This window comes from Pisolithus orientalis (genome assembly GCF_024613125.1).
Source record: "Pisolithus orientalis strain OTSU chromosome Unknown F5J12scaffold_22, whole genome shotgun sequence".
NCBI lineage: Eukaryota > Fungi > Basidiomycota > Agaricomycetes > Boletales > Pisolithaceae > Pisolithus > Pisolithus orientalis.
The window spans coordinates 183,728-205,006 of record NW_026260803.1 but is presented as its reverse complement, the minus strand read 5'-3'; the positions used below and the strand labels follow the sequence as shown (position 1 = coordinate 205,006).

The 21,279-nt window shown below is 50.0% G+C and overlaps 6 protein-coding genes across 6 annotated transcripts; 2 read left to right on the top strand and 4 right to left on the bottom strand.

Annotated features, from left to right (window-relative positions):
* Nucleotides 1-66: 66 nt before the first annotated feature.
* Nucleotides 67-5,221, bottom strand: F5J12DRAFT_841563 (uncharacterized protein). Its single transcript, XM_051746136.1, has 18 exons — nucleotides 4,982-5,221; nucleotides 4,913-4,930; nucleotides 4,626-4,859; nucleotides 4,073-4,568; nucleotides 3,257-3,949; nucleotides 3,062-3,203; nucleotides 2,847-3,015; nucleotides 2,604-2,795; nucleotides 2,452-2,548; nucleotides 2,382-2,399; nucleotides 2,184-2,324; nucleotides 1,667-2,135; nucleotides 1,301-1,611; nucleotides 947-1,246; nucleotides 814-924; nucleotides 653-762; nucleotides 408-596; nucleotides 67-338 (listed from the first exon to the last, which is right to left on the bottom strand). The coding sequence occupies exons 1-18, from the start codon at nucleotides 5,068-5,070 to the stop codon at nucleotides 206-208; spliced, it is 3,912 nt and encodes a 1,303-aa protein (XP_051598428.1). The 5' UTR covers nucleotides 5,071-5,221; the 3' UTR covers nucleotides 67-205.
* Nucleotides 5,222-5,230: 9 nt separating this feature from the next.
* F5J12DRAFT_841549 (heat shock protein 70 family) lies at nucleotides 5,231-8,383 on the bottom strand. The gene is made up of 10 exons (XM_051746135.1): nucleotides 8,061-8,383; nucleotides 7,309-8,010; nucleotides 7,123-7,257; nucleotides 6,980-7,062; nucleotides 6,882-6,928; nucleotides 6,593-6,830; nucleotides 6,356-6,534; nucleotides 6,109-6,307; nucleotides 5,811-6,059; nucleotides 5,231-5,759 (listed from the first exon to the last, which is right to left on the bottom strand). Exons 1-10 carry the CDS (start codon nucleotides 8,298-8,300, stop codon nucleotides 5,321-5,323), a joined length of 2,511 nt encoding a protein of 836 aa, XP_051598427.1. The 5' UTR covers nucleotides 8,301-8,383; the 3' UTR covers nucleotides 5,231-5,320.
* Nucleotides 8,384-8,433: 50 nt separating this feature from the next.
* F5J12DRAFT_841547 (uncharacterized protein) lies at nucleotides 8,434-9,779 on the top strand (the record flags this gene model as incomplete). Its single annotated transcript, XM_051746134.1, has 2 exons — nucleotides 8,434-9,246; nucleotides 9,326-9,779. Coding segments are annotated over exons 1-2 (832 nt in total), but the record flags the coding sequence as incomplete, so codon positions are not given.
* Nucleotides 9,780-9,925: 146 nt separating this feature from the next.
* F5J12DRAFT_223322 (uncharacterized protein) lies at nucleotides 9,926-11,579 on the top strand. Its single transcript, XM_051738465.1, has 8 exons — nucleotides 9,926-10,020; nucleotides 10,092-10,096; nucleotides 10,149-10,218; nucleotides 10,272-10,296; nucleotides 10,348-10,515; nucleotides 10,572-10,594; nucleotides 10,648-11,013; nucleotides 11,069-11,579. The coding sequence occupies exons 4-8, from the start codon at nucleotides 10,294-10,296 to the stop codon at nucleotides 11,418-11,420; spliced, it is 912 nt and encodes a 303-aa protein (XP_051598425.1). The 5' UTR covers nucleotides 9,926-10,020; nucleotides 10,092-10,096; nucleotides 10,149-10,218; nucleotides 10,272-10,293; the 3' UTR covers nucleotides 11,421-11,579.
* A 1-nt stretch (nucleotide 11,580) lies between these two features.
* F5J12DRAFT_223343 (amino acid permease) lies at nucleotides 11,581-14,246 on the bottom strand. Its single transcript, XM_051738466.1, has 15 exons — nucleotides 14,008-14,246; nucleotides 13,887-13,949; nucleotides 13,286-13,828; nucleotides 13,224-13,229; nucleotides 13,152-13,177; nucleotides 13,076-13,104; nucleotides 13,003-13,026; nucleotides 12,880-12,943; nucleotides 12,788-12,827; nucleotides 12,686-12,730; nucleotides 12,547-12,634; nucleotides 12,302-12,491; nucleotides 12,034-12,246; nucleotides 11,942-11,959; nucleotides 11,581-11,877 (listed from the first exon to the last, which is right to left on the bottom strand). The coding sequence occupies exons 1-15, from the start codon at nucleotides 14,119-14,121 to the stop codon at nucleotides 11,733-11,735; spliced, it is 1,608 nt and encodes a 535-aa protein (XP_051598424.1). The 5' UTR covers nucleotides 14,122-14,246; the 3' UTR covers nucleotides 11,581-11,732.
* A 2,380-nt stretch (nucleotides 14,247-16,626) lies between these two features.
* Nucleotides 16,627-17,990, bottom strand: F5J12DRAFT_841496 (uncharacterized protein). Its single transcript, XM_051746133.1, has 3 exons — nucleotides 17,614-17,990; nucleotides 17,518-17,576; nucleotides 16,627-17,464 (listed from the first exon to the last, which is right to left on the bottom strand). Exons 1-3 carry the CDS (start codon nucleotides 17,888-17,890, stop codon nucleotides 17,123-17,125), a joined length of 678 nt encoding a protein of 225 aa, XP_051598423.1. The 5' UTR covers nucleotides 17,891-17,990; the 3' UTR covers nucleotides 16,627-17,122.
* Between the last annotated feature and the right edge of the window lie 3,289 nt (nucleotides 17,991-21,279).

The following is a 21,279-nucleotide window of genomic DNA, read 5'->3' as shown; positions in this document are numbered from 1 at the left end:
TGTCAGGATTATTGCAGCCACACAATGAGTTTGCTATGCAGTGCTTTCCATAAGGCACAGGAATCAGTCAGACAACTGCAACCTCCAATGATCAAGTAATTCAGTCAGGGGCAAATGTACATGTGGGGTATAACGAACAAGAATGTGGTACAGATACAGGTCCAACAACTTAACGAGAGTCTGCGCAGCGGAGTAGTAGTATTAATTATTGGCTGGGTGCCACCTGCCCGGAACCCCGTGCCTTTCGCTGTAGCTGTGCAACTTGTGACCTTTCTTGTTGTATCCGGACATTGGCCATCATCTCCAGTTGTTGGGAAATGAATTCTTGTGTATTTGGCCTGCAAAACACAACCCGATAAACTTAGCAGCATGGACTAAAGAGATAGATGTTAGCATGTTAACATTACCTCATGCGCAAGATACACAAGATGATCTCCCCACTGGTTGTCTCCTTTTCTTGCTTCTTCTCCCTCTTGCGTTCCTTGATCGTGCCCAAATTCCGTTGGTTGTAGACAGTCTTGACCCGCTTCTTGACAGGAATGGCCTCACGCAGGCTTTGTTGCATCGTACGCACGCACTCTTCCATAAGTGTATCACTAAAAGGAGTTTATCACGATATACCCGAATGTTGAATGCTTGAACGATAACTCACGTATGCCAGTCGTAGTACAGTCTAATGGAGAGGACGTCGCGGTATTTCTGGTTCTGTAGGGCCTCCAATGATATGCCCTCTCCGTCGGCGTAGAAGTAATCCCTCAAGAACTGGAAAGTCGTACTGTAAGTTCAAATCGCAGGAAAGACTGCTTAACGTACCTTTAGCCATTTAAAAACGATATCCACTTCCCTGTCACTCAAGGGCTTCATGTCGCTCGGGAGTTTTGACAACGGAGGAATGAGTAACCCCTCGATTACAGTCAGGATCTCCTTCCACACTTTGAAGCATAACCATCTCCTTTGCTGTCTCGCTCAGGTGCGTGTTCAGGATCTGTAGATTGGCATCGAAGTAGTCAAAGAGTGGTACAATTGCCCGCTCGATCTCCACATCGGACAGTTCCTCCGGGCGTACCCGCGGCTTTTCCGAGGCCGGAAGGGGAACCTGTACTTCCGACACACTAGAACCAAGTGCTGAACGGTAGAAACCTGTCACGTTCGCTAGGGCCTTGTTATAGTCCAACCCTGAAGAACCTCCCTTCATTAGGCTCTTCACCACGAATCGTGAAATCGACTGCCGTATAAACGGAGACATCTTGTTCGCGAAGCGTCAATATTGCCCAGACTACCCTTGCAATCGAGGACCAACCTTGTCAACAAAGATACGCATCATGTCACCCTCACTCCGCTTCAGAGAGCGAAAAGCACGACCAAAGTAGAATTGAGCATCGTCCGTCTCACCTTCCATACTGACACGCAACAGAATACGGCTCTCATTGCTCTGATTGGTTGACTCCAGATTCAACCAGACGTCATGTGTCAAGTAGTCACCATACTGCGCAGGATTTAGGCATATAAAGGACCGGCCAACCACGTCGTGCTGGCCCATGAGAGCCCGATCTCGTATGCTGCACATCAGCCAAAGAGGTTTATCCACAGATAGGTCGAATGTCTCTTCCCCTAAAAGTATCTCACTTCAGAACGAAAGCAACGTTAGAAAGCGTAGACAACTGACATCGTGGGTTGAGGGAGTCATATATTGTTCGCGTTTTGACAAGCCGGTTTCCGGCCTCGTCGCTAAGAGTGACGAAAGTGTCTAACAGCGACGATGGACTGCTATCGAGCGGAACAAGATTCTCCGCCATCACGATCTTGACTGTGAACAAAAACCGTAGCCGCTCGACTTTCTCAGGGACTGGCGGACAAGCAGCAAGCACCTCGGTAATCTTGTCAACTTGCATTTGATTATACAAATTGTCTAGCAGCTTACGAGCTGCTTCGACGTTGTTGAGCTTAACACAGGATTCGGGCTGGAAGTTGAAGGGTTCGACCTTCTTCTCGCCTGTGATTGCGAGTTGCTTGGCTTTCTCGAGCCATGCAGACGATTTCTGTGGCTGAAGGTATTCCGTTGGTCGGGGAAACATCTCCGTCATGAATAACTCTTCCACGCTGCGACAGTATTGCTCAACCGCTTTGGAAATCGTCTAAGGCCTCCTATTAGTCAAGCAACTATCGCAAACCCAAGTGCTCACTTTTGACAAACTAGTGAAGAACCTGGCATTCTGGTACTCGTCCGACCATTCCAGTTCCTGGAGGAATGCAAGCGGGCTACGCAGAGAATCGAAAAGATCAACTATGGATGAGCTGTGGCCCTCTGCATTCTCTGCTTGAAACTGTGCTTCGTATTCAGCGATCAAATCAAGCCTCCATGAATCAGGCAGCTCGCTAACCTTATCGGCTGCAATGGCCTGGAGTCCGCTCTTAGCTATGACGCATCACGAGAAGAACCAAGCCACTCACAGCCTGAACCCACTGTCCAGTCTTGCTATCCGTTTCAGACAACCATCGCAAGACATACTGCATGAAGAACTGGCTGATATCCAACTCTACTTGGCCCCTGAAGTAGTCCACGGTACAGTCCAATCACTTCTGCCACGATACGGAATACTTACTTAGGACAAAAGGCGCGGAACATTTCCAGCAGCGTCTTAGTTCTTCGATACAGAGAAAATATATCCTGTATGGGAACGTCTGGTGCGGGGCCGTTGGTCGATGACTCGAGCAGTTTCTTTGCAGACTTCTGCAGGTCAGCAACGAACAGTGGGACCTGCATCTTAACCACCAACGACACCAAATCGATCCGGCTTCTCCCACAGATCAATGCCTCATCCGGGATAAGCTAAAGGAAAGCGTACCCAACGAGTGGTTCAGGGAAACGTTTGTCCAACTGCTTTGCTGACTTCTCTATCTCGTCCGTCATCAACAGCAATGGTAAAGCCCGATTAACTCCTGGAGCCGATTGCAGTTGCTGCATCTTGTCCTGGTAATATTGCACAGAAACATCCCGTATCCGGTCTTCCAAGTCTATTAGGCGGCTGTTAATGTCAGCCTTCAAATCTGCCCATCAAACCACTTTCCCGTATGTGATCAAGAACGGAAAGATATGGTTGTATCTCCGATACTTTGACGTTCGGGAGAGACTCCATCGCGTGATAGAGGGATGATAGGAAAATGTTGTAAAGGCTACCGTAAATGCTGGCTAATAATTCCGCCTAATCAGAAGGCAAGATGTAAGCCAACTACGAGTCGGTGTAGCAGTACTCACGTCTTGAATAGACCATCTGTCAATTTCTAGGTCGTGCAATGTCTTGGTCACTGCTTGCAGTGCCACAGGAATACATTCCATCGGAACCTCGCCGCGTTCATAGAATTGTTTGATGAGTTCTAGGAAACACGTTGCACGATATGGTTGTCCTATCCGCCACCGAACAGCGCATTCGTTGATGAGTTGTACATGGGGTTGACTAAGGATTGTTAACGGAACCTCATCAGCATCATCCACCTCAGGGCTATACAGAAGCTCCAATTCTGCCACGATACAGTGCTCGACAAGCCGCTTGTAGAATCTCCGTGGGTTCTGGGGGATGAAAGTGAAATGGTGCCCTACACGTATCTCAACATCTTCGTCGACGTCCTCTGAGAAACTGTCTCCACTAACACCCCCCATCGCAGACCAGCGACTGCTGGTAGACGCAGTGGAAGCATGGCGTGTGGTAGTGGCCGGTAAGTCGGCACGTGTGGTAGAGTATATGGAACTTGGACGGGTAGACGTGTGTGTTGGTCCATCATCAGACGACATAGATTTAGCGAGCTCAGGGTTGGTGGATACCATGGCTACCATGAGCTGAGAAAGATGCGAGGTCTCGAGCGTGCGCCACTGAGTCCACGCTGCCTCGCTGGGGAAGTCCTCGCGCCGCCCCGGAAACGGAGCACCGGCATTGATATTCTTCAAACATGTCTAGGAATGCTGAATCACCACTCAAGTCGTTGACAGTTGATTTATTATATACCTTCAGGTCTATAAGAGCCGCCTAGAATGCAATGGTGAGTCCGCTGGTATCATCCATTTCACCCCTCCTACCTTCTCGGTGCAAATCTTCCTTAGCCTATCAACCTCATTCTGCATCGCTTGTTCCGGAATTTTGAACAGATTGGCAACAGTCATTGCGAGCGGCATGTCCTGTACGCTGGCGTTGATGGTCTGTCCCGTACTTACTGAATCACCGCGATCTCGGGCAACAGAAGTGGTATCGTGGCCGGAGTCATGCGATGACGGAGGGGCGAGCTTCGTCTGGTACATATCCAAGCGAGAGTTCAACTCCGGAGAAACATGGCTGACGCCCTTCAAGCATTCACGGAGCATCCTCACGAATTGTGCGATTTGGTTGTTGAGTTCGACCTTCCAAGCATCATCAACCAAAGTCGGTTCCTTTTTAAGGACACTCGTGGACTGCGCAGCAAACATCAATATCAGCTCTTCGATGCTCCTATTCTCCTTCATTTGTTTGCGGAAGCCATCTCCCATGAAGTGATTATAAAAAACGGCCATCGTTCTCCGGGTGAGCTGATCAGAGTACCTACAAGATTTTGTGCGTCAGAAAGCAGAAAACATCAATTCCATCAATAAAACGCACGCTTGGTCCCTGCCCATCACTATACTCTGCAGCTTCTGTTCGAGCACTTTGAGAAGTTTCTCTGGGAACTTGACACTTTTGGAACCACCGCTGATTTCTTTGAATATATCGCCAATGGATACAATCGAATGGGATATAGCGCCAGATATCTTGTGGTAATGCTCTCTCTCCTTGGTTTCCGCTACCTTTGCGTTGGTATCCGTCACTTTAGACGAAGTGACATGGCTTAGGATGCTACCGGATACAGATAACGGGATGAGCAGTGATAGAAAGTATGACTGACTTACGCTACACGGAGCACGTAACTACGCCCACAAGGTCAGTGATCATATCGAACGGTCAGCTATACGACGCACTCGAAGAGATCATCGTCGCTGACGCGATACTTGGAGAGCCGTCTTTCGTGAGCTGTACTATCATAACTTCGGCGGGACAGCTGAGACATGACTGCGCACTTGCAACCAGGCGCAAGAAAACACTTGCGCGTCACAGATCAACACTGCCAAGCGAAGCTGTTGTAGTTTCGGATGAGGAGTCGTCAAGATATGGATCGTTTGGAGTTCCCCACTGGACTGGATACCTGGACAAGCACCGACAAATACATTCCCAATTTCACGATACTCAAGTACTCGAGTAGCTCCTCAAATTAAATGGTTCACTCTATCATTATTAGAGGTTAAACATGCGATCGTGATCTATAGCTCGTCATGGGCCGGTTGTGTACCATCGGTCTCGTTGGATTCTCCATTTTCCTGTGTCCCCGCTGATTTTGGAGTCTTCTTTACCTTTGGCGCTTTCCGCTTTACCAATCTTTGCAAGTGGAGCTCAAGGGTCTTCGCCCTTGACCGCATGTCTCTAGTCTCTATTGCCGGATCTTCGTTCATCTTGATACGCTTCTGTTTTTCGACCCCGGTGTTCAACCACGCTTCGTGTTCCTTGACCGCCTTCTCCAGCGCGTCGAGCTCTTCGGTTGTCCACTTCGATGGAAGTCCTGCCGCTGCCTCTGCTGTGAGGTTCGCCCGGGCTTCGGCGAGGAAGAGTCGCGTGGACCAATTCCACTTCTGGCTGCTATTTAGGGCTTCAGGGAACTCCTCTATTTCCCTGTACCGGTGCACTATGGGCTTTTCAAGAGACCTGGATCGAGGCGTGAGACGAGAACTACTGTCTAGCAAGCAAAAAACTCACTCCAACGCTCTCCGCTTCTCCATAAGTGTGGAAGTATCAGCCGATTCCCCGTCGCTATGGAGCCACGCTGAGGTATCTGCCACCTTTCGAGAAATCGCCTCCCTCTCCGAGGGCTTGGAACACTTCATGAACGGTGTTTCGGGACCATCATCGAGAAGATCCCGGAGCTTATATAGATACCCCTCCAGTGTGTTGAATGCCTCCTCCCGGAATTGTTTGGACACTTCCATGTTATCTAATGCGCGTAGCCTGCAAGGCGTCAACGTCGGTACGCAAAACGTGTGACAACACCACAAACCTATCACGAGCCGATCTTTTATCTGCCACGGACATCGGGGCAAGTGTCGAGTACACGGTCGCCAGCTGGAGGGGAATAGTGCTCGATTCGTCCTTCTCCTTTTTGTCCTTGGAAAATGCGACCTGTTCGTTCTCTTTCTCTCCACCTGTTGCGCCGTCGGTCTCGCCTGCACCTCCACCAAAGAACGTCTTCAGTTTTCCTGCATATACATGATATTTAACAACAAAAGGGTTCCGATTATACATACCTGCAATGGATGATTTAACTTCACCGTATGCTATCGCCTCCTCCACAGATACAAAGCCAGAGTCGGAAAGAGCAACAGTAACCTTGACAACAGGGTCAACCGCACCACGTTCCGTGAGGTTTCCGAGAGCATCCGCCACGCCAGATATTTGCGCCTCCAGAATTTCACGAGGGAAGCCACTACGAGAGCATGTATTAAAACAAGCGTGAATCATGGGGATATAGTGAACAAACGCACGGTGCCACTTCGTTCTTGTAGTCTAACCACAGCGAGAAGTCTTCCTTCCGCTTGTTGAAGGAGAGGGTCTTCTTGGTACCGTGCTTGGAGCCACGGGGAAAAATAAGACTATGGATCGTCCGGGAGCCCGGGGCCGAGGCAAAGTAAGAAGCTTGCACTTCGTGTGGAAGGATGTCGGTGATTCGTATGTCTTTCGTCTTAAATTGCCTCGAGAGAGAAGCGCCATATAGGCCAGCGCCTACGGGCAGAAGTAAACACAATAACCACAAGAGTAAGGAGGTGTACATACCAAGGACAGCTGCTTCATCTGCGTTTACGTTCATTGCAATACGATCACTAGTAAGATCAATTCATAAAATTCTTTCCGTATGAGAATTCTAAACTCACTCTCCGACAGCGGTCCTAACTGCAGTCTGGATCATGGGAGTCCTTGAGCTTCCGCCCGTGAGAATCACAGACGCTATACTATCCTGAGACGACGAGGACAACTGTTATGATAGAAAACAAACTGGTGTGATACCAACACGCACCAGACTCAAACCGGCACTGGCGAGGGCGTCGTAAATCGGCTGTGCAAAGCGGCCATTCAAACCTTCGCAAGACTTTTCAAACTGTGCGCGAGTAATCTTCGCCTTGAAGTCAATGTCAAAGGCGACGCTCTCCACCTACCATAACAAGTTTGTGTTACTCTTCCCTTCAGAGTAAGAACATCGTACCGTTGCCATCGCATCAGAATTAGCGCTCAAAATAGTTTTGATACGTCCGGCCTCTTTCCATAACTTTGCCATGCCCCGGTTGTCTCTTCGTATGTCACGTTTGTGCTTGTTGATGAAAGCCTCTATCAAAATTTCTCGGAGTCTTCGATCCAGCTCCGTTCCACCGGTGGACCTATCGAAACCGACACCGAGGACGGATATTTGGGTGAACTGAGCCTTGGTTTTTGGGTCTTCCGCGGATGCAAACGAGACGACCGTCGCGCGGATGGAAGACGCGCCTGCATCATATATGACGTGGTATTCTGGCGTCGGGGAGAACGTGCGGGTCATGGCGTAGTTGATCGCAACTGCCGATCCGTCGTTGATCAATGCCAGCGTCTTCAGTCCAGCGATTTCTATTGCGTCTGCTACGGCGTCACGCTCGAATTGGGTATAATAAGGAGGAATGGTTACGACGACATCTCGAACAAGTTCGCCGGCAACATCCTCAGCGAGCTTTTTGACGTAAGAGAGCTGCATCGCAATGAGTTCCTCGGTGCTCCATTCTGTGCCATCGCCCTGCCTGAGGGATACCGACGAACGAGTGTTTTTAACTACGTCGGACGTAGATATCTGGGTGAAGTAGGATACAGAACCTGAATCGAAAGGAGCGCCTTGGAGAAGCTTTAAGGATGAAAACGAATCCGAGGGGAAACGGGAAGCCTGCGCGAGCCAGTTAATTGCGAGTGTCATTCAGGAGAAAGCAGACGTACGAGGTTCGCCGCGTCGGTGCCAAAGAGCCGGTCATCTCTTTTCCATGCGACGGAGGACTGGATCTTTCTCTTAGAGTCCTTGTTCAACAAGACGTCGAACGGAACACCAGGTTTCATCAACGACGCTTTCATCCAGTCAGTGCCATAGTCAATGGCCAGCACCGCGGCGAGCGACAACTCGAATAGTGTAGAAACGACTGCAAAGATGCATAGTGCTCTCCGCAGAGAAGTAAAGTGCATAACACAAGATGATGGCACTATTTGAAAGGTATTCACCAAGCAAGGATGGAAGAGGACACGTCGGCAGCCTGCCAACTTTTCTGTAAATGGCTCAATATGAGGTTGATGACTAAGCAGACCTGGAATGCAATTATGCAGCCAACTTCTGGGCTCCCTGAGGCTTGAGGCTGGTAATTCAGTACCAGTACCTGTGAATCTAGCAAGGGGGCTCCATCAACCCAGGCCAGTTCACACAAATATGCACCCCAAAGACTGGGCAAGTTCGGAGACACAAAAGCACGATCTCAGCCCGATGGTCCACCCGCCTCCGAAGCTCCTCCATATTCCAAGTGTCAAATAATCTCCTCCACCTCCGAGAGTTGTTGTGCAAGCCCACTCCATCGACAGCTCGATTCACACGCCACTGTAACTTCGATGATAAGATAAACCATAGTACTAGTGGTGTGGGCTGCTACTGACGCCTCACGACAGCATCTAACCCTACAACACATATGAACTTGACATCAGATCTGGAAACCTGGCCGGAACTCTATGGCGTTCCGTCTATTTCTCGCCGAATTAGTATAGCAAGACCTCCGTCTGCGCCCTTTGAAGATTCGGATGTTCTGGTCTTGTCATCGCGTTCAACGCTGCCAGACTCGACCACCGTCGGGAATCTTCTGCTCTACCTCGACCTTCGACTTTCTTTGACTATTACGTTGCGGAGCAGCATCAACCAGGCCTCCGCAGGTCTACGATATACTATCCCCCTCCCGGAAAGCGATTCGTCAGCCATAGCACGATATCGTTGGGAGCACATCATTGATTCCCACGGGAGTGACGAACCCCCCGACGAAGGTACCATAGTGAAGCGTATCAAGGAGGACGGGAGCGAGGAGGAAGTAGAAATCGGGTTAGGACTAGATCCCGATACCGGTAAAATCGGGCTCTATGAAGAGATCTGGAAGTAAGTTGCAAAGCTCAGCGTTGATTCGCGCGATGTCTGATCCGGTCGTGCTTCTTTTATGCGTTGCTCATCTATGAAGAGACGAGCCGTTGCCTGCTGGGTCGGCATTCGCGTTTCTGATTTCCGACACCAGTCCGAGCGCCTCAAAACAATTTATGGCTGTCGTTGGAGAACATGGGATGGTATTGTCGCATCACCGGCACGTAAGCCCACTCCGAGCCGCACGAATCAAGTACGTGCAGAACCATGAAACTGATGAATTTGAATGGGAGACCACGTATGCTATTGGTGATTTCTCGCTTGAAAAGCAACTGGAAAGAGTTGCGAGTGAGATGACGTCTCGTGCGAGGGAAGGAGAGGCGCTGTGGAAACGAGGTGAAATCAAGGTGGTGAAAGACCGGGAGGGTGGGGAGCTAGGGAGGTGGACTGGTGTGGGACGCGGGTTACACACGTTGATAACTTTCGTCAGCGACGATGTAAACCAATGACTAGTTACCCAGCACGTTGATGGACTAGTCTGATGTGGTTGGCACTCATCACACAGCTATCGTACTGATGACGAGAGCGGCACAGCCACATGGCGTCGGATTCCAAATCCGACCCACGCCGATTAGATCACTATCGCATCGCATATAAAAATCAGCGCATCCGTCACCCGCTCCTCACTCTGCTCCCTCACCTCCACACATCATCCTACACAATGGTGAGTCCACATCCATCGACAGCGCATGCTTATCGCTGACAACCCCTCCAGGTCAAAGTCGGTATCAACGGGTACGTCGTCTATCTTACCATCCAGTGGCTATCGGTATGCATCGTACTTACCCGTTCTGTTTTCTTAATAGATTCGGTACTGTGTATTGTACCTTTCTTGATTTCCTGCTCCCTGACTCCCCTTGTAGGCCGTATCGGCCGTATTGTTGCTCGCAATGCTCTCGAGAACCAAGAGATAGAGATTGTAGCGATTAACGAGTGCGTGGAAGGATTGTACATTCTGCAGCCACTCTGATGCAATTCACTTGTAGCCCTTTCATCGACCTCGATTATATGGTACAAGACACTGCTTATCTACTGTTGGCGCTCTCGCTGACGCACATATAGGTCTACATGTTCAAGTACGACTCCGTTCACCGCCGCTTCGAGGGCGACGTTCACGCCGAGAACGGCAAGCTCGTTATCAACCGAAAGCCCATCACCGTGTTCAGCGAGCGTGATCCTGCCAACATCAAGTGGGGAGACGTCGGCGCAGACTATATCGTGGAATCCACTGTACGTTCCTTTTGATGTGCATAACTTCCGCATATGGATACTAACACCTCCCTTAGGGTGTCTTCACGACTACTGACAAGTGAGAAATATCGTCATGGCATGTTTTGAGCATCCTAATGAATCGTCTCTCAGAGCCGCTGCTCACCTGAAGGGTGGTGCCAAGAAAGTCGTTATCTCCGCACCTTCCGCCGACGCTCCCATGTTCGTGGTCGGCGTCAACCTCCCCGCTTACGACCCCAAATACACCGTTATCTCCAACGCTTCTTGCACGACCAACTGTCTCGCTCCCCTCGCGAAGGTTATCGATGACAACTTCGGCATCGTTGAAGGTCTTATGAGCACTATCCACGCAACCACCGCCACCCAGAAGACCGTCGACGGTCCTTCTGCAAAGGACTGGCGCGGTGGTCGTGCAGTCAACAACAACATCATCCCATCCAGCACTGGTGCCGCCAAAGCCGTTGGCAAGGTTATTCCTCACCTCAACGGCAAATTGACGTGGGTGTTTTGATCTGCGAATCCCGTTTTCATATTGACATGTTGTCACCCTCAGTGGTCTTGCTTTCCGTGTGCCCACTCTCGACGTCTCCGTCGTCGATCTCGTCGTCCGTCTTTCCAAGCCCACGACCTACGCTAACATCAAGGCTGCCATGAAAGCTGCTGCCGAGTCTCCCGAACTCAGGGGCATCGTTGCATACACCGAAGATGCAGTCGTATCCACTGATTTCGTTGGCCACCCAGCAAGCTCCATCTTTGATGCAAGCGCTGGAATCCAGTTGAATGATACCTTCGTCAAGCTCATTGCGTGGTATGACAACGAGTGGGGATACTCGAGGCGTGTATGCGACCTTCTCGTCTATGCTGCGAAGAGGGATGAGGAAGCCGGTCTTTACAAGGCTAAATAAAACGACGCACGGTTTGCTATGTGTGGCTTACTGTCCATAGACGATTAGACCAGTAAAGAAATATTTACGAAGTATGTACCATCAGTCTCGTCTGGCTTCCGAGTCGGGTTTGCATTAAATAAATGCCAGAAGCTTTCATTTCAGAGCTGACGTGAACATGCCGTCCTGTGCATTCCAGATTGATGAACACAGAGCACGCACTAACGGTACATACGGCATTCGCAAACGCATGTAGACTGGCCTGAATGCACGAGGACAGCCAGGTACATAACCCCCCCTAAAAGCACGTTGGCCACACATAATCGAGATCTATTAGGCGATACCGTCCGACTGCGATTTCTTCTCGTCCGCATCGGCAAAGACTTCCTGTACCGGAATACCTTGGCTTGCGCCTAGCCTGGATCTGGTTTCAGCATTAGTCAGGTCGGAGCTCGGACCATGGTAATGCCGATGTGCACTGTAGGATGTGGTTAGTGTGGCGGTTCAGACGGGAAGCTAATACCGGGAAAGGCGCAACGAACCTAAGTATGTACCATACCCTACGCATTGAGTCAGTTGATATTGTCAGCCTGTACATAGCACTGAGCATTTCTTCAGTAAACAGGCAACTTACCCGGTAACGACGATGACACCGATCGTGATTACGGATGCATAATTCATGTTCTCCCTAGTGACGGGGAGGACAGTAGGTAGCGAGAAGATTACGCATACGAAAAGAGTCCACGAAATGCATGCTATGTTTGCAGCCCAGCCGACAATACCGGATCCCATATAGAATGGACCCGGTTGGAAACGCACTTCGGGGTGGTTTGCATATAGGCGGCGTCTGGCGTTGCAAGTGAGAATGTAGAAACTAGAAAACCAAGAAAGAGGATTCGCACAAGAAGATGGGTATGATGTAGCTGGTATCCAGTGCTATGGCAGTGAGAGCGAATATCGCGTTGGCTGCAACTGGTGATGCGAGGTCAAGCAGACCGGGTAAGATGGATACAGCAGTCGTTAGCCAAATGGCACGTAAGGGCGTCTGAGTCCAGGGGGAGATATGGTTGAAGTATCCGGAATCCGGAAGGGCTACCGCACAGTCGGCCTGCAAGCCAGCCAGCCAGAGAAAACCTTGTGGACTTACCATGATCGCGACTGAACGCATAAAGCAACCGCGAGCAAGCTTGCAATGCCGTTTGTACCACGAAAAAAGCAGTAAGGCACACGAAACTCTGGGAGAATGTGGTCAATTGCATGTAGAATTGAATAAGGAGTCAACTCACCCACAAAAAGAGTGCTGCAGGAACGCCCATTCGTGTGACCATTATCTGAAAGAATTCTGTTGGCCTCAATGGATATCAAGAGTATTGTCATTCGTCGCATACCTGTAGGAAAGCCGACCCGGATATCCCTGGCAAGTCCCCACTGTGTGCACTGAGTATTACTCCAAGCATATAACGAGGTATATTTAGCTCACATCGGACCAGAACAGAGCACAAGCACAATATTAAGGATCCAGCCAAGAATGCCAGTTCCGATCACTCCATACCGAAGTCAGCAAACAGTAAATCATGACAATTTTCTCCAAAATGTTACGTACCAGCAATGAAAATAGCAGATGGTGCTGAGATTATGGTGGTTAGTGAAGACCTAGGAAGCTGATCAAGACCAACCTGCATAGGCAGCGCGGCGAACCTCCTCACTGAGAAATGAGAACAATAACCGGCAGGAGAAATTTTGAGTTCTTACGAAATGTGAGCGGTAGCATCATAATCCTAGTATGATCAGTAAAGGCCGCTTAAATGGAGGATTTCGACTCACGGTCATCTTTGAAAGAAGTGATCGACGGTTAATCTGGTTGATAGATGCAGAATACCACCTACAGTCCACTGCACGCTGAGCAATCCAAATAAGAATGCGATGCCATTGTTCCACCCTCCCGTTTCGTTGATGATACCTTGGCTGCCAAAAACATAGCTTGCAGAATGCATTTCCGACCTCGGGGTGGTGGCCAGAAGCACCATAATAATGATAATAGTCGTGCCGAGGTTCACAAACACAAAACCGCGGGTGAAGAACGCGAGATGTTTGGTAGCAAGTGAGTTTAAAATGCCATGGGTGATAAGTAGTCCTGTAAACACCCCGACTGTCTTCCCCGGCGCAATCGCAAATTCTGGTGAGGCTATTGAGACTGCTCCCAAAATCATGTTGGCGAGACCGAATTCGGTAGATGAAACCCCTGCTATCTGGCCAAGGAGATTGAGCCAGCCGACTAACCAACCAACGACGGCTCGATGTGTTGACGGGCATAGCCTGGCAGAGGCCGTATAAAGACCACCGCACGTTGGGAACGCAGACACGATCTCCGCAATGCTAGATCCCAATGTGAAACACATGCACGAGCCTAGCAGCCAGCACCATGTTGCCTGGGGGAACATTTGATTCAGCTTCCTAAACAGAGGGTTGACTCGACAAGATGCGCACAGAGGCGGGACCTCCCAGAAGCAACGGAGTGTTGAACGTCGTAGCCACGCTAGAGCAGAGACCCTACATATCGCATAGGTCATGGAAAAAGTGAAGGTCACAAGCCACAGCCGCAACATACCATTATACTAAAGGCGAAGCTAATAGTAGCTAAATTGGAGAATTCTCTTCTGAAAGAGGGCTTGTACCCCAATGCCTCCAGGTTGTGATCATCGTCATCTACGGTGCGGGACATGACCGCGCGAGAGAGGGAGCAGAAATTGCAAACACAGGGACCTCCACGCGATAAGTAGCTTGATTAGTAGAAGGAATCTCGGCCAATGATATGAATCCATCATGGTGGAGCCGTTGCTTTGCAACATAGGCTTAAAGTCTTAAGCAGGAGTCTCACGATACAGCCTTCCGGCTATTTTATCGTTTGCCCGTAGTTGCAAAATGCCCTGTAACACAATAAAATGCCATTAGGACCTTGTACTTTTGCATGTATGAAGATATAGTGCCTTACTTGTTTTCATTCCAAAAAAACACGCTGAGCTCGACTCTGAGTCTATCAGACGTAACCCCTGATTCTAGACAAATCATCCTCCCGCACCTTTTTCTGAGTCGAATTTATAATTAGGCTTCGTTCAATTTGCTACATGATTATGTACTTTTCTTATTTTCATGTGTAATAATGAACGAGTTATTGTCAAAACATTTGCAGATTTTGCAATTCTGGGCAGATGATAGTATGCCAATCACAGTCGAAGGGACTCCGGAGACTTCAATTCGTGCCAGGAAGCAAATAACAGGTTTAGATCTGCCCGCTTACAGACATGTTACTCTATCCACAGGTCTCTGAAGGTCCAACCTCCTGTTTTTCACGGATCTTTCTGCTGTAGCGAAATGGCGTATCACAAGTCCACATTCCGGAGTTGGCAAATGCGCCGCTCCAACACTTCTGTGTCAACGGCGGAGTGAATCTTTCGGAGGGCAGCCATTCTTCAACTTCTAGGGCCAGTCATGGTAGAGGGGTGCATTCTGAATGACTTCGCGCTTTTGACTAGACGAAACGTTGGCGAGTGTAGGACCTATTTATAGTGCCCTCGCAAAAATCTGTGGTGGCGACATAGCGGAGCCGCATGGAATCAATATTCGCAGCTCGTGTCAAGGGTCGCGCCGTCCGGCCCTCAGGCCTATCAGGAACCGTCTCTGCGGATGTACGTTGACGATGCCGTTGACCAGTCCGGATTGATTTATCTAATTGGTTCCTTGCTTGATCTGACCAGCGTTCCTAAGTCCCCTCCAGGCTTGCAGGGAATTGTGTAGACAATGGACTCAAACACTCTGACATCTGAGATATTCTTGGAACTAGTGGCGATGGGGTAAAAAGAGGATCACTCCCACTCAGCTTCCGTGGGGAGGATGACTCTTTCGCGAACAACACAGAAAAGTCCATTTGATACGCACAACGTGTCCAGTATCCTGTTTTCTTCAATCACCATTCCCCCAAGAGTGACTCCCTTGCGTAAGCGCTACCAGGCAGTATACGTTGATTAATCAACCGATCTCAGGGCACGGTCAACGTTGCGCACCTCGCTTTCGTTTTACGCTGGTCGGACACTTTTCATTCCAAGATTAGCATTTGGGTCTGCCGACACAGGGCCTACTCGGATCTTTATGGTTGGACACAGTCGAGCATGTGAAAGTTGTTTACGTTCAATTTATCTGACGAATGGTGAACTCTGGATTGGTGGTCAGTGTGCACCTTGATGGATACGTGTTGGTTCACGGCCCGATGTCAAAATCTTGTACACTGGCCTGTCGTTCGTAACTGATAAATTAGAGTGGCTACATATCAGCTCCGTGACGCATCAACGCTGAATACAGGCCGACTGTAGGGTTAAGTTTGGATAATGAAAAATGCTGTAGCACGCACACATTTCATAGAAACTTCACCGTGGCGGTCGCTACGAGCAAAAGTAGCACATCACCTGAACGCGCGTATCTCTTCCATTGTTTCTGAAGAAAGTTCGAAAGCGCTCGGTAGAAGCAAGGAGGATTCCGTGGGTCATGCCACCAGACAGCGATAAGCTACTTACCTGATAATCCCGGCATGCTCACCCTCACCTTAGCGAACGGGTCGGGCTTAAATTACATCGCGATCGTTGAAGTAAACTCCCAAATGGGTGGTTACTGTGTGGTCAAAGGAGTCAACGGGGAATACGATACAATACTTACGGATAACGGGTGCACGTGCGAAATACATTCGCCGACCTGCACTGGAGGAATGATTTTCGAGCCAAGGCCAAGGGGGAAAGGGTATGGACAGACCTTAGGAGGAGGGATGGGTCACCACAGGGTCACCACTGTTCCTCAAAAGGCAGTCATCGAACCAGCCTATAGAGCCTAGGTATCTGCGGGCCGTCACCGAATACTGACGCCGACAAGCAGGATCCGTACAGGGGGAGCACCGTCGGCAACGGCTATGCGCCACTCACCGGGACAGAGTACTTATGTCCTAACATTGAACATGTCGGTTCCTGAAGAGCCGACTTTCCGTGCCTCATCATTCTTAAGTGTGGTTGTGGCTCTCCGACTCTTGGACATGTGCAAGACAGATTAGAAACCGAGGAAGCTATTATTATCCACAGTTGTTCTGCCAGCAATCGCCACAGGCACCAGGGATGACATAGGCTGCGTTGCAGTCGAAGTAGGAATACTTGGGTAGGAATGACCCAATCACTGGTGCCAAATGATCCGGAAAGTTAGAACTCCGTGTGTCACGGCAGCGCCGTTCCATGAGGACGCTGATCAGTGACACTGATGAACGTTCAAGCGCAGGGATGATACATAACGAGCTGCTGGAGCGGCGTTGCAGCTGTGCGATGCTGTGGGCAGAGTCAGCACCAAGCCTACGGCCACTGCAGCAGATGAAACCTATTTCCAAAGGTCTGCGGCACCTAGGGCCGGGTGGACCTAAGAAGTAGATCGGGAGAGCTGGCGAAGTCTTGATCAATGATTCGACGGCAGTGTCTGATGTCATTGGCTTCGCAAGAATCCCCCGGCGACTGCGCACAAGACAAATCGAGCATGTCCACAAGACCTCAACAAACGTTCCAAACTGCTTGCAAAAAGATAAATACAGTTGTGTAGTATAGGTTTGCAGTCGTTCTAAACGACGTCTAGTAGACTTGCATGTCGAGAGCTCCAGGATATAATGTGTGGCGACTCCAAAAAAGTGAGCATACGAGAGCTCAAAAGCCCCCCAAGCAGCCATCGTCCATCTCTCTAAGCGCATGCGATGAGTATGGGGAGAATGGCTTATAACAGTCGTCGCTAGCGTACGAACGTTCGCGCGAGCGATCCCGCGACCTGCGCCGGCGAGATTTGTGCGCATCATCCAGAGATGATCGGTACGAAGGGTAAGAAGGTGGATAGTTGTCAGAAAAGCCTGACTGCTCGGGGTAATATGGGCTAGTGGGCAACATGCCATCAGAGCGAATACGAGGCTTTGATATTGATGGGGCTGGCGTCAATGACGTGTTGGGGGTATCGAATGGTGTGACGAAGCTGTCACTCTCATCTGACTCTGAGGACTAGATCGGGTATTAATGGAGGGGGAACAAAGGGGGGAGGCGCGTGTGGAAACGCGAGTATGGTCATCCCCTACAGATCTGGTTGGGGAGGTAGGATATCTGCTTTCGATACCTGCACGGGGATGGAAATGATTTCCACTACTCGGGACGCCGTTTTGACTGAGACGAACGCGTTGGACGTTCGTCGCCTAGGGTGTATGTCCGACCAGGACAACCACGCTCCGGCAGAGCACAGGCATTAGGAGACACGACGATGGGCGATCGGTCATACGCTGTAGAGGGGTGGGCGGCGTATACTCTGGTCAAAGAAGGCGAGGGAGGGAAGTGGACAGCAGGAGGTCTGTCAGGAGACCTGCAACCGGCTCTGGTGGACGAGTGCTGCTGCTTGAGGATGGAGCGAGGCGTGGAAGGTGGATGAGCGTACATGGCTGCCTGACTGCCTGTCTAACGGCAAGGAGGAGGTGTTAGCAGGGGTTGGCCATGGCAGGACTCGAAGGGGGGGTTTTAATAAGTGGTAAGCTTGGGTGTTGAGAGGAGGATTTTATTAATAAATTTATTTGGCCCGGTTTTGGGTGTTGTTATTCCGCCGGCGCTGATTCCGGTCTGAAACTGACTTATTAGGTCATCTCCGACGTTTCCGTAGGGGTTTCCGTTTATGGGCACAGCTTCCGATGTGGACAGTCTTGGCCGACATCCTTGACCGAACGAGTTCACATGGCCCGTGCGTCTATCATTCAAATCTCACATCACCGCTTGGTGTGAGCTGCCGGTGTTGTATCCCTCGAACGTGTTTGAGAACTCATACATCGTGTCCCCCCTTGCAGTTATCTTATCCGTCGGATCCCCAATTTATGAACCCATGCGTGCAGTACCCACCGCTTGTCGATTCATCGCTGATTCCTGTCCATCATAGTCTAGTGTGGCACTGTCAATGAAAAGTGTGTTCTCCGACTTCCCAACGTTGTCATGAAATCTAGCTTCTTCGTCTGGCTCCCGCGTCGTTTGTATGGCACCACTTTTCACACCCAGCCATTCCTCTTACTACCTTTAAATGGGCGATGCCCGCACTCCCCACAGCTGGTGACTTCGTTGGCGGGTCGGTGCATCCACCTACCTCTTCTGTTCGCTTACTCTTGGCATTGGATCTACGAACACTAAGGAAATATTCTCTCCTTTGTTGCGTGTCTCCGCAGCCACTCTTTGAGCAGTGCAATCGCCGCACAATATCGCGTTAGAGTTGCAGTGCCCTCACCCTCACCCGAGGCTTACTGAATCCGCGGCTAATCCTTGTAAGTCATTATCAGTCCATCCGATCGTTGACACAGGTACTTCGGTTAACGTATAGAGGATGGCAATATTATGGAACCTTGTTGCTGATGCGACAAAGAGCTGCAAAGAGCTCACGAAAGCTCCCAAATTTTGCAAAAGTGTACCTGATCATCCTCATGTTGTCCGATTGAGTCTTCCACTTTGCTCGCGCTTTTCCTCCCTGCAGTCTGCCCTGTGCAGAATGGCACCAAGCTCAGAAACTTTCTTGGCCCTTCATCAAACCGTCATGTGCCAACTCAGCCCAGGCCTTGGGCGCATGTTAGCCTCAGTAAATCAAGCAGAACCCCAGCCTCCACCTGCGCGAATTCTGCGTCTGGAGGTTGCTCATACCCTAGATTAGGCGTAAAATGTCAGGGATACCTGCTCGTGGCAACCACCGGCTATCACAACCAGGGAACGGTGAGATGAGATCAAGAACATGGCCTCTCCGTCATGCCGTAGTCACCTATGGTCATTTTTTTCCGTGCGCAGGAGGTGTTTTTTATTTCTGATTCCACACACAACAGCGTGTGTCTCACTTAACCCTGATCAGGACGGTCGACTCCAGCACGATAAACCCTCACACATATATGATGTCATTCATTTCAGGAGGTGTTTGGAGAACGTTTCAGTAGCCGTCCTGCCAGGAGCCATCGATGTGTAGGAAGTCTGGCTTAAGTTCCCCCCTCTACTTGCTTCTCAATGGTCAGGATTGGTCCGACGTTGACGAATCCTTCGCACTGAGCAAACATAGCGGAGTGTCTGTTGTACTGTCACTCAGAACGGCTATCACATACGTGTGTATTAGTACACTTAGGCCTATTTCTGGTCCATTATACCAACGAATCAGTGGCTGGTCCCTGTGGAATCACCCATTGGAACTGGAGGATGAATTTCATGAGGCATTTGCACTGATCACCGCCACACCCTATCGCCCACGAAAACGCCACAGAAGACATCTCTTGTTTTCTCACGCCGCATTACCCCACCATGTGTTACCCCGCTGACGATCTCACCAAGTGAAATGAGAAAGAGGTTGTGCGTGTGGGACCGGTATGTGTATTGGGCGATAAGTTGTCATATCTCGTGTGTACCATGAGAATATAGCAAGGTACTGATCCTTCGGGGTTCGAATATGGACTTGTGTCCCACTCCACACCACTGAAGAGGCCGTAAGCTCTTCTCAGTCATCGGGGGGCTCTGGAAACAAAGCCGATCATAAAGAATGGCACCATGTCGGAGCAATTTTCAACCGTGGCGTGACACGGTATCGTAGACAACAGCCATCCAAATCAGTCACCTCGAGACAATGTGGTAAGGTCAAAGCAGGGACTGCGGGATACCCGGCGTAATCGGCGCGGCAAGTAGCAAGGCTTGCTCGGCGATAGCACGTTTCCTATGTAATCGGCATGTCGAATTGAGGAATCCACTTGTCCTAGTTAAAGAGTGGACTTCTCGGGACGACGTCGGGGTAGCAGCCGCTTCGACGAACTTCCAAGTCTCAAGATTTGATTGCACATGGACGTCAGGCTGGAACAGGTGTGAACCCGAAAAGAACTTCACTGGGTACGTATGTGCCGAGGAATAAGAGCGGCGAAACTTACCTTCGCAAGGAATGCACTAGAGGAACTTCGTGGTTTGCCAAGCCAAGATACCATATGCAAGGTGCTTAAAGCGAACATCAGATAGTTCATGTTGATTACATGTGCGTTAATATCGCGATGGTGAGGCCAAGCCACAAAGTCCGGCGGCTTTGCGCCGCAGGGCAATAGTTTAGGCACAGCGGAGCCCCCAATAACTGCTATCCATGAGTTTGCCAAGAAATTGAGGAGCTAGAAGTCCCATGCCAGCGATTCAACGGTCCCCCCATAGGTTGAGTTTGGCTTGGAATATTCCGCGGTTGAGCCAAGGAGGGAATACTGCAAACTGAAGGAGCACTAGGCTGCAGTAGGTTAGTATCTAGAGCATATAGACTACTCGGATTCCACTTACCTTGGTGCACTGGTATTAAGGTCATTGAGTTGAGCAAAGTTGATTACGTCACCAAACGCTCAAGGCAAAGTACTGCGTAGAAGTTCGGTTGTGAAATGGCTCCAGCACATCGTGGAGAAACGTAGTACAAACATATCGACGGAGATGAAACTTTTCACTTCATTTGGAGACATGCCTGTCCAGCCAGGTTGGGTTTCGAGAGGCCGGCGAGCGACAGGAGATCACAGAAGCTGTTAGAAAGGTTAGGCAAGCACCGCTACCCAGCGGAACCAAATCCTTCAAGTTTCACCGTGGCCCGGAGCACGAGTCGATGTCACAGGTCCATCAGAAGTGCCTCCAAGTTGTCCGTCATAAAAGCCATGTCCGACGTGAACCCTTCAATGTCCACACCAGCCCAACCTTGCAATGTCTAGATTCTCTAGAAGCCGAGAGATAATTGTTGGGTGTGTTAGAAGCGCACCTACTAACAGCTTTCATATTTAATCCAGCCGGTGGTCCAACTATATGAATCCAAC

What these genes read in the sequence shown, in the direction of transcription:
- F5J12DRAFT_223343 (XM_051738466.1), bottom strand. Translation starts at nt 14,121, where the DNA reads ATGTCCCGCACCGTAGATGACGATGATCACAACCTGGAGGCATTGGGG. An exon ending in GTGCTCTGTTCTGGTCCGAT is followed by an intron (nt 12,828 to 12,879) that starts GTGAGCTAAATA and finishes CAGTGCACACAG; the next exon opens with TGGGGACTTGCCAGGGATAT. An exon ending in CTGCAGCACTCTTTTTGTGG is followed by an intron (nt 12,635 to 12,685) that starts GTGAGTTGACTC and finishes ACATTCTCCCAG; the next exon opens with AGTTTCGTGTGCCTTACTGC.
- F5J12DRAFT_841549 (XM_051746135.1), bottom strand. Translation starts at nt 8,300, where the DNA reads ATGCACTTTACTTCTCTGCGGAGAGCACTATGCATCTTTGCAGTCGTT. An exon ending in ATTCTGATGCGATGGCAACG is followed by an intron (nt 7,258 to 7,308) that starts GTACGATGTTCT and finishes TTGTTATGGTAG; the next exon opens with GTGGAGAGCGTCGCCTTTGA. An exon ending in GTTAGGACCGCTGTCGGAGA is followed by an intron (nt 6,929 to 6,979) that starts GTGAGTTTAGAA and finishes TGATCTTACTAG; the next exon opens with TGATCGTATTGCAATGAACG.
- F5J12DRAFT_223322 (XM_051738465.1), top strand. An exon ending in ACTATATCGTGGAATCCACT is followed by an intron (nt 10,516 to 10,571) that starts GTACGTTCCTTT and finishes CACCTCCCTTAG; the next exon opens with GGTGTCTTCACGACTACTGA. An exon ending in GTCTTCACGACTACTGACAA is followed by an intron (nt 10,595 to 10,647) that starts GTGAGAAATATC and finishes ATCGTCTCTCAG; the next exon opens with AGCCGCTGCTCACCTGAAGG.
- F5J12DRAFT_841563 (XM_051746136.1), bottom strand. Translation starts at nt 5,070, where the DNA reads ATGTCTCAGCTGTCCCGCCGAAGTTATGATAGTACAGCTCACGAAAGA. An exon ending in ACAGATGGTCTATTCAAGAC is followed by an intron (nt 3,204 to 3,256) that starts GTGAGTACTGCT and finishes CCTTCTGATTAG; the next exon opens with GCGGAATTATTAGCCAGCAT. An exon ending in TGACTCCCTCAACCCACGAT is followed by an intron (nt 1,612 to 1,666) that starts GTCAGTTGTCTA and finishes AGATACTTTTAG; the next exon opens with GGGAAGAGACATTCGACCTA.
- F5J12DRAFT_841496 (XM_051746133.1), bottom strand. Translation starts at nt 17,890, where the DNA reads ATGTACGCTCATCCACCTTCCACGCCTCGCTCCATCCTCAAGCAGCAG. An exon ending in TTCGTCTCAGTCAAAACGGC is followed by an intron (nt 17,577 to 17,613) that starts GTCCCGAGTAGT and finishes ATCCCCGTGCAG; the next exon opens with GTATCGAAAGCAGATATCCT. An exon ending in TAGGGGATGACCATACTCGC is followed by an intron (nt 17,465 to 17,517) that starts GTTTCCACACGC and finishes TACCCGATCTAG; the next exon opens with TCCTCAGAGTCAGATGAGAG.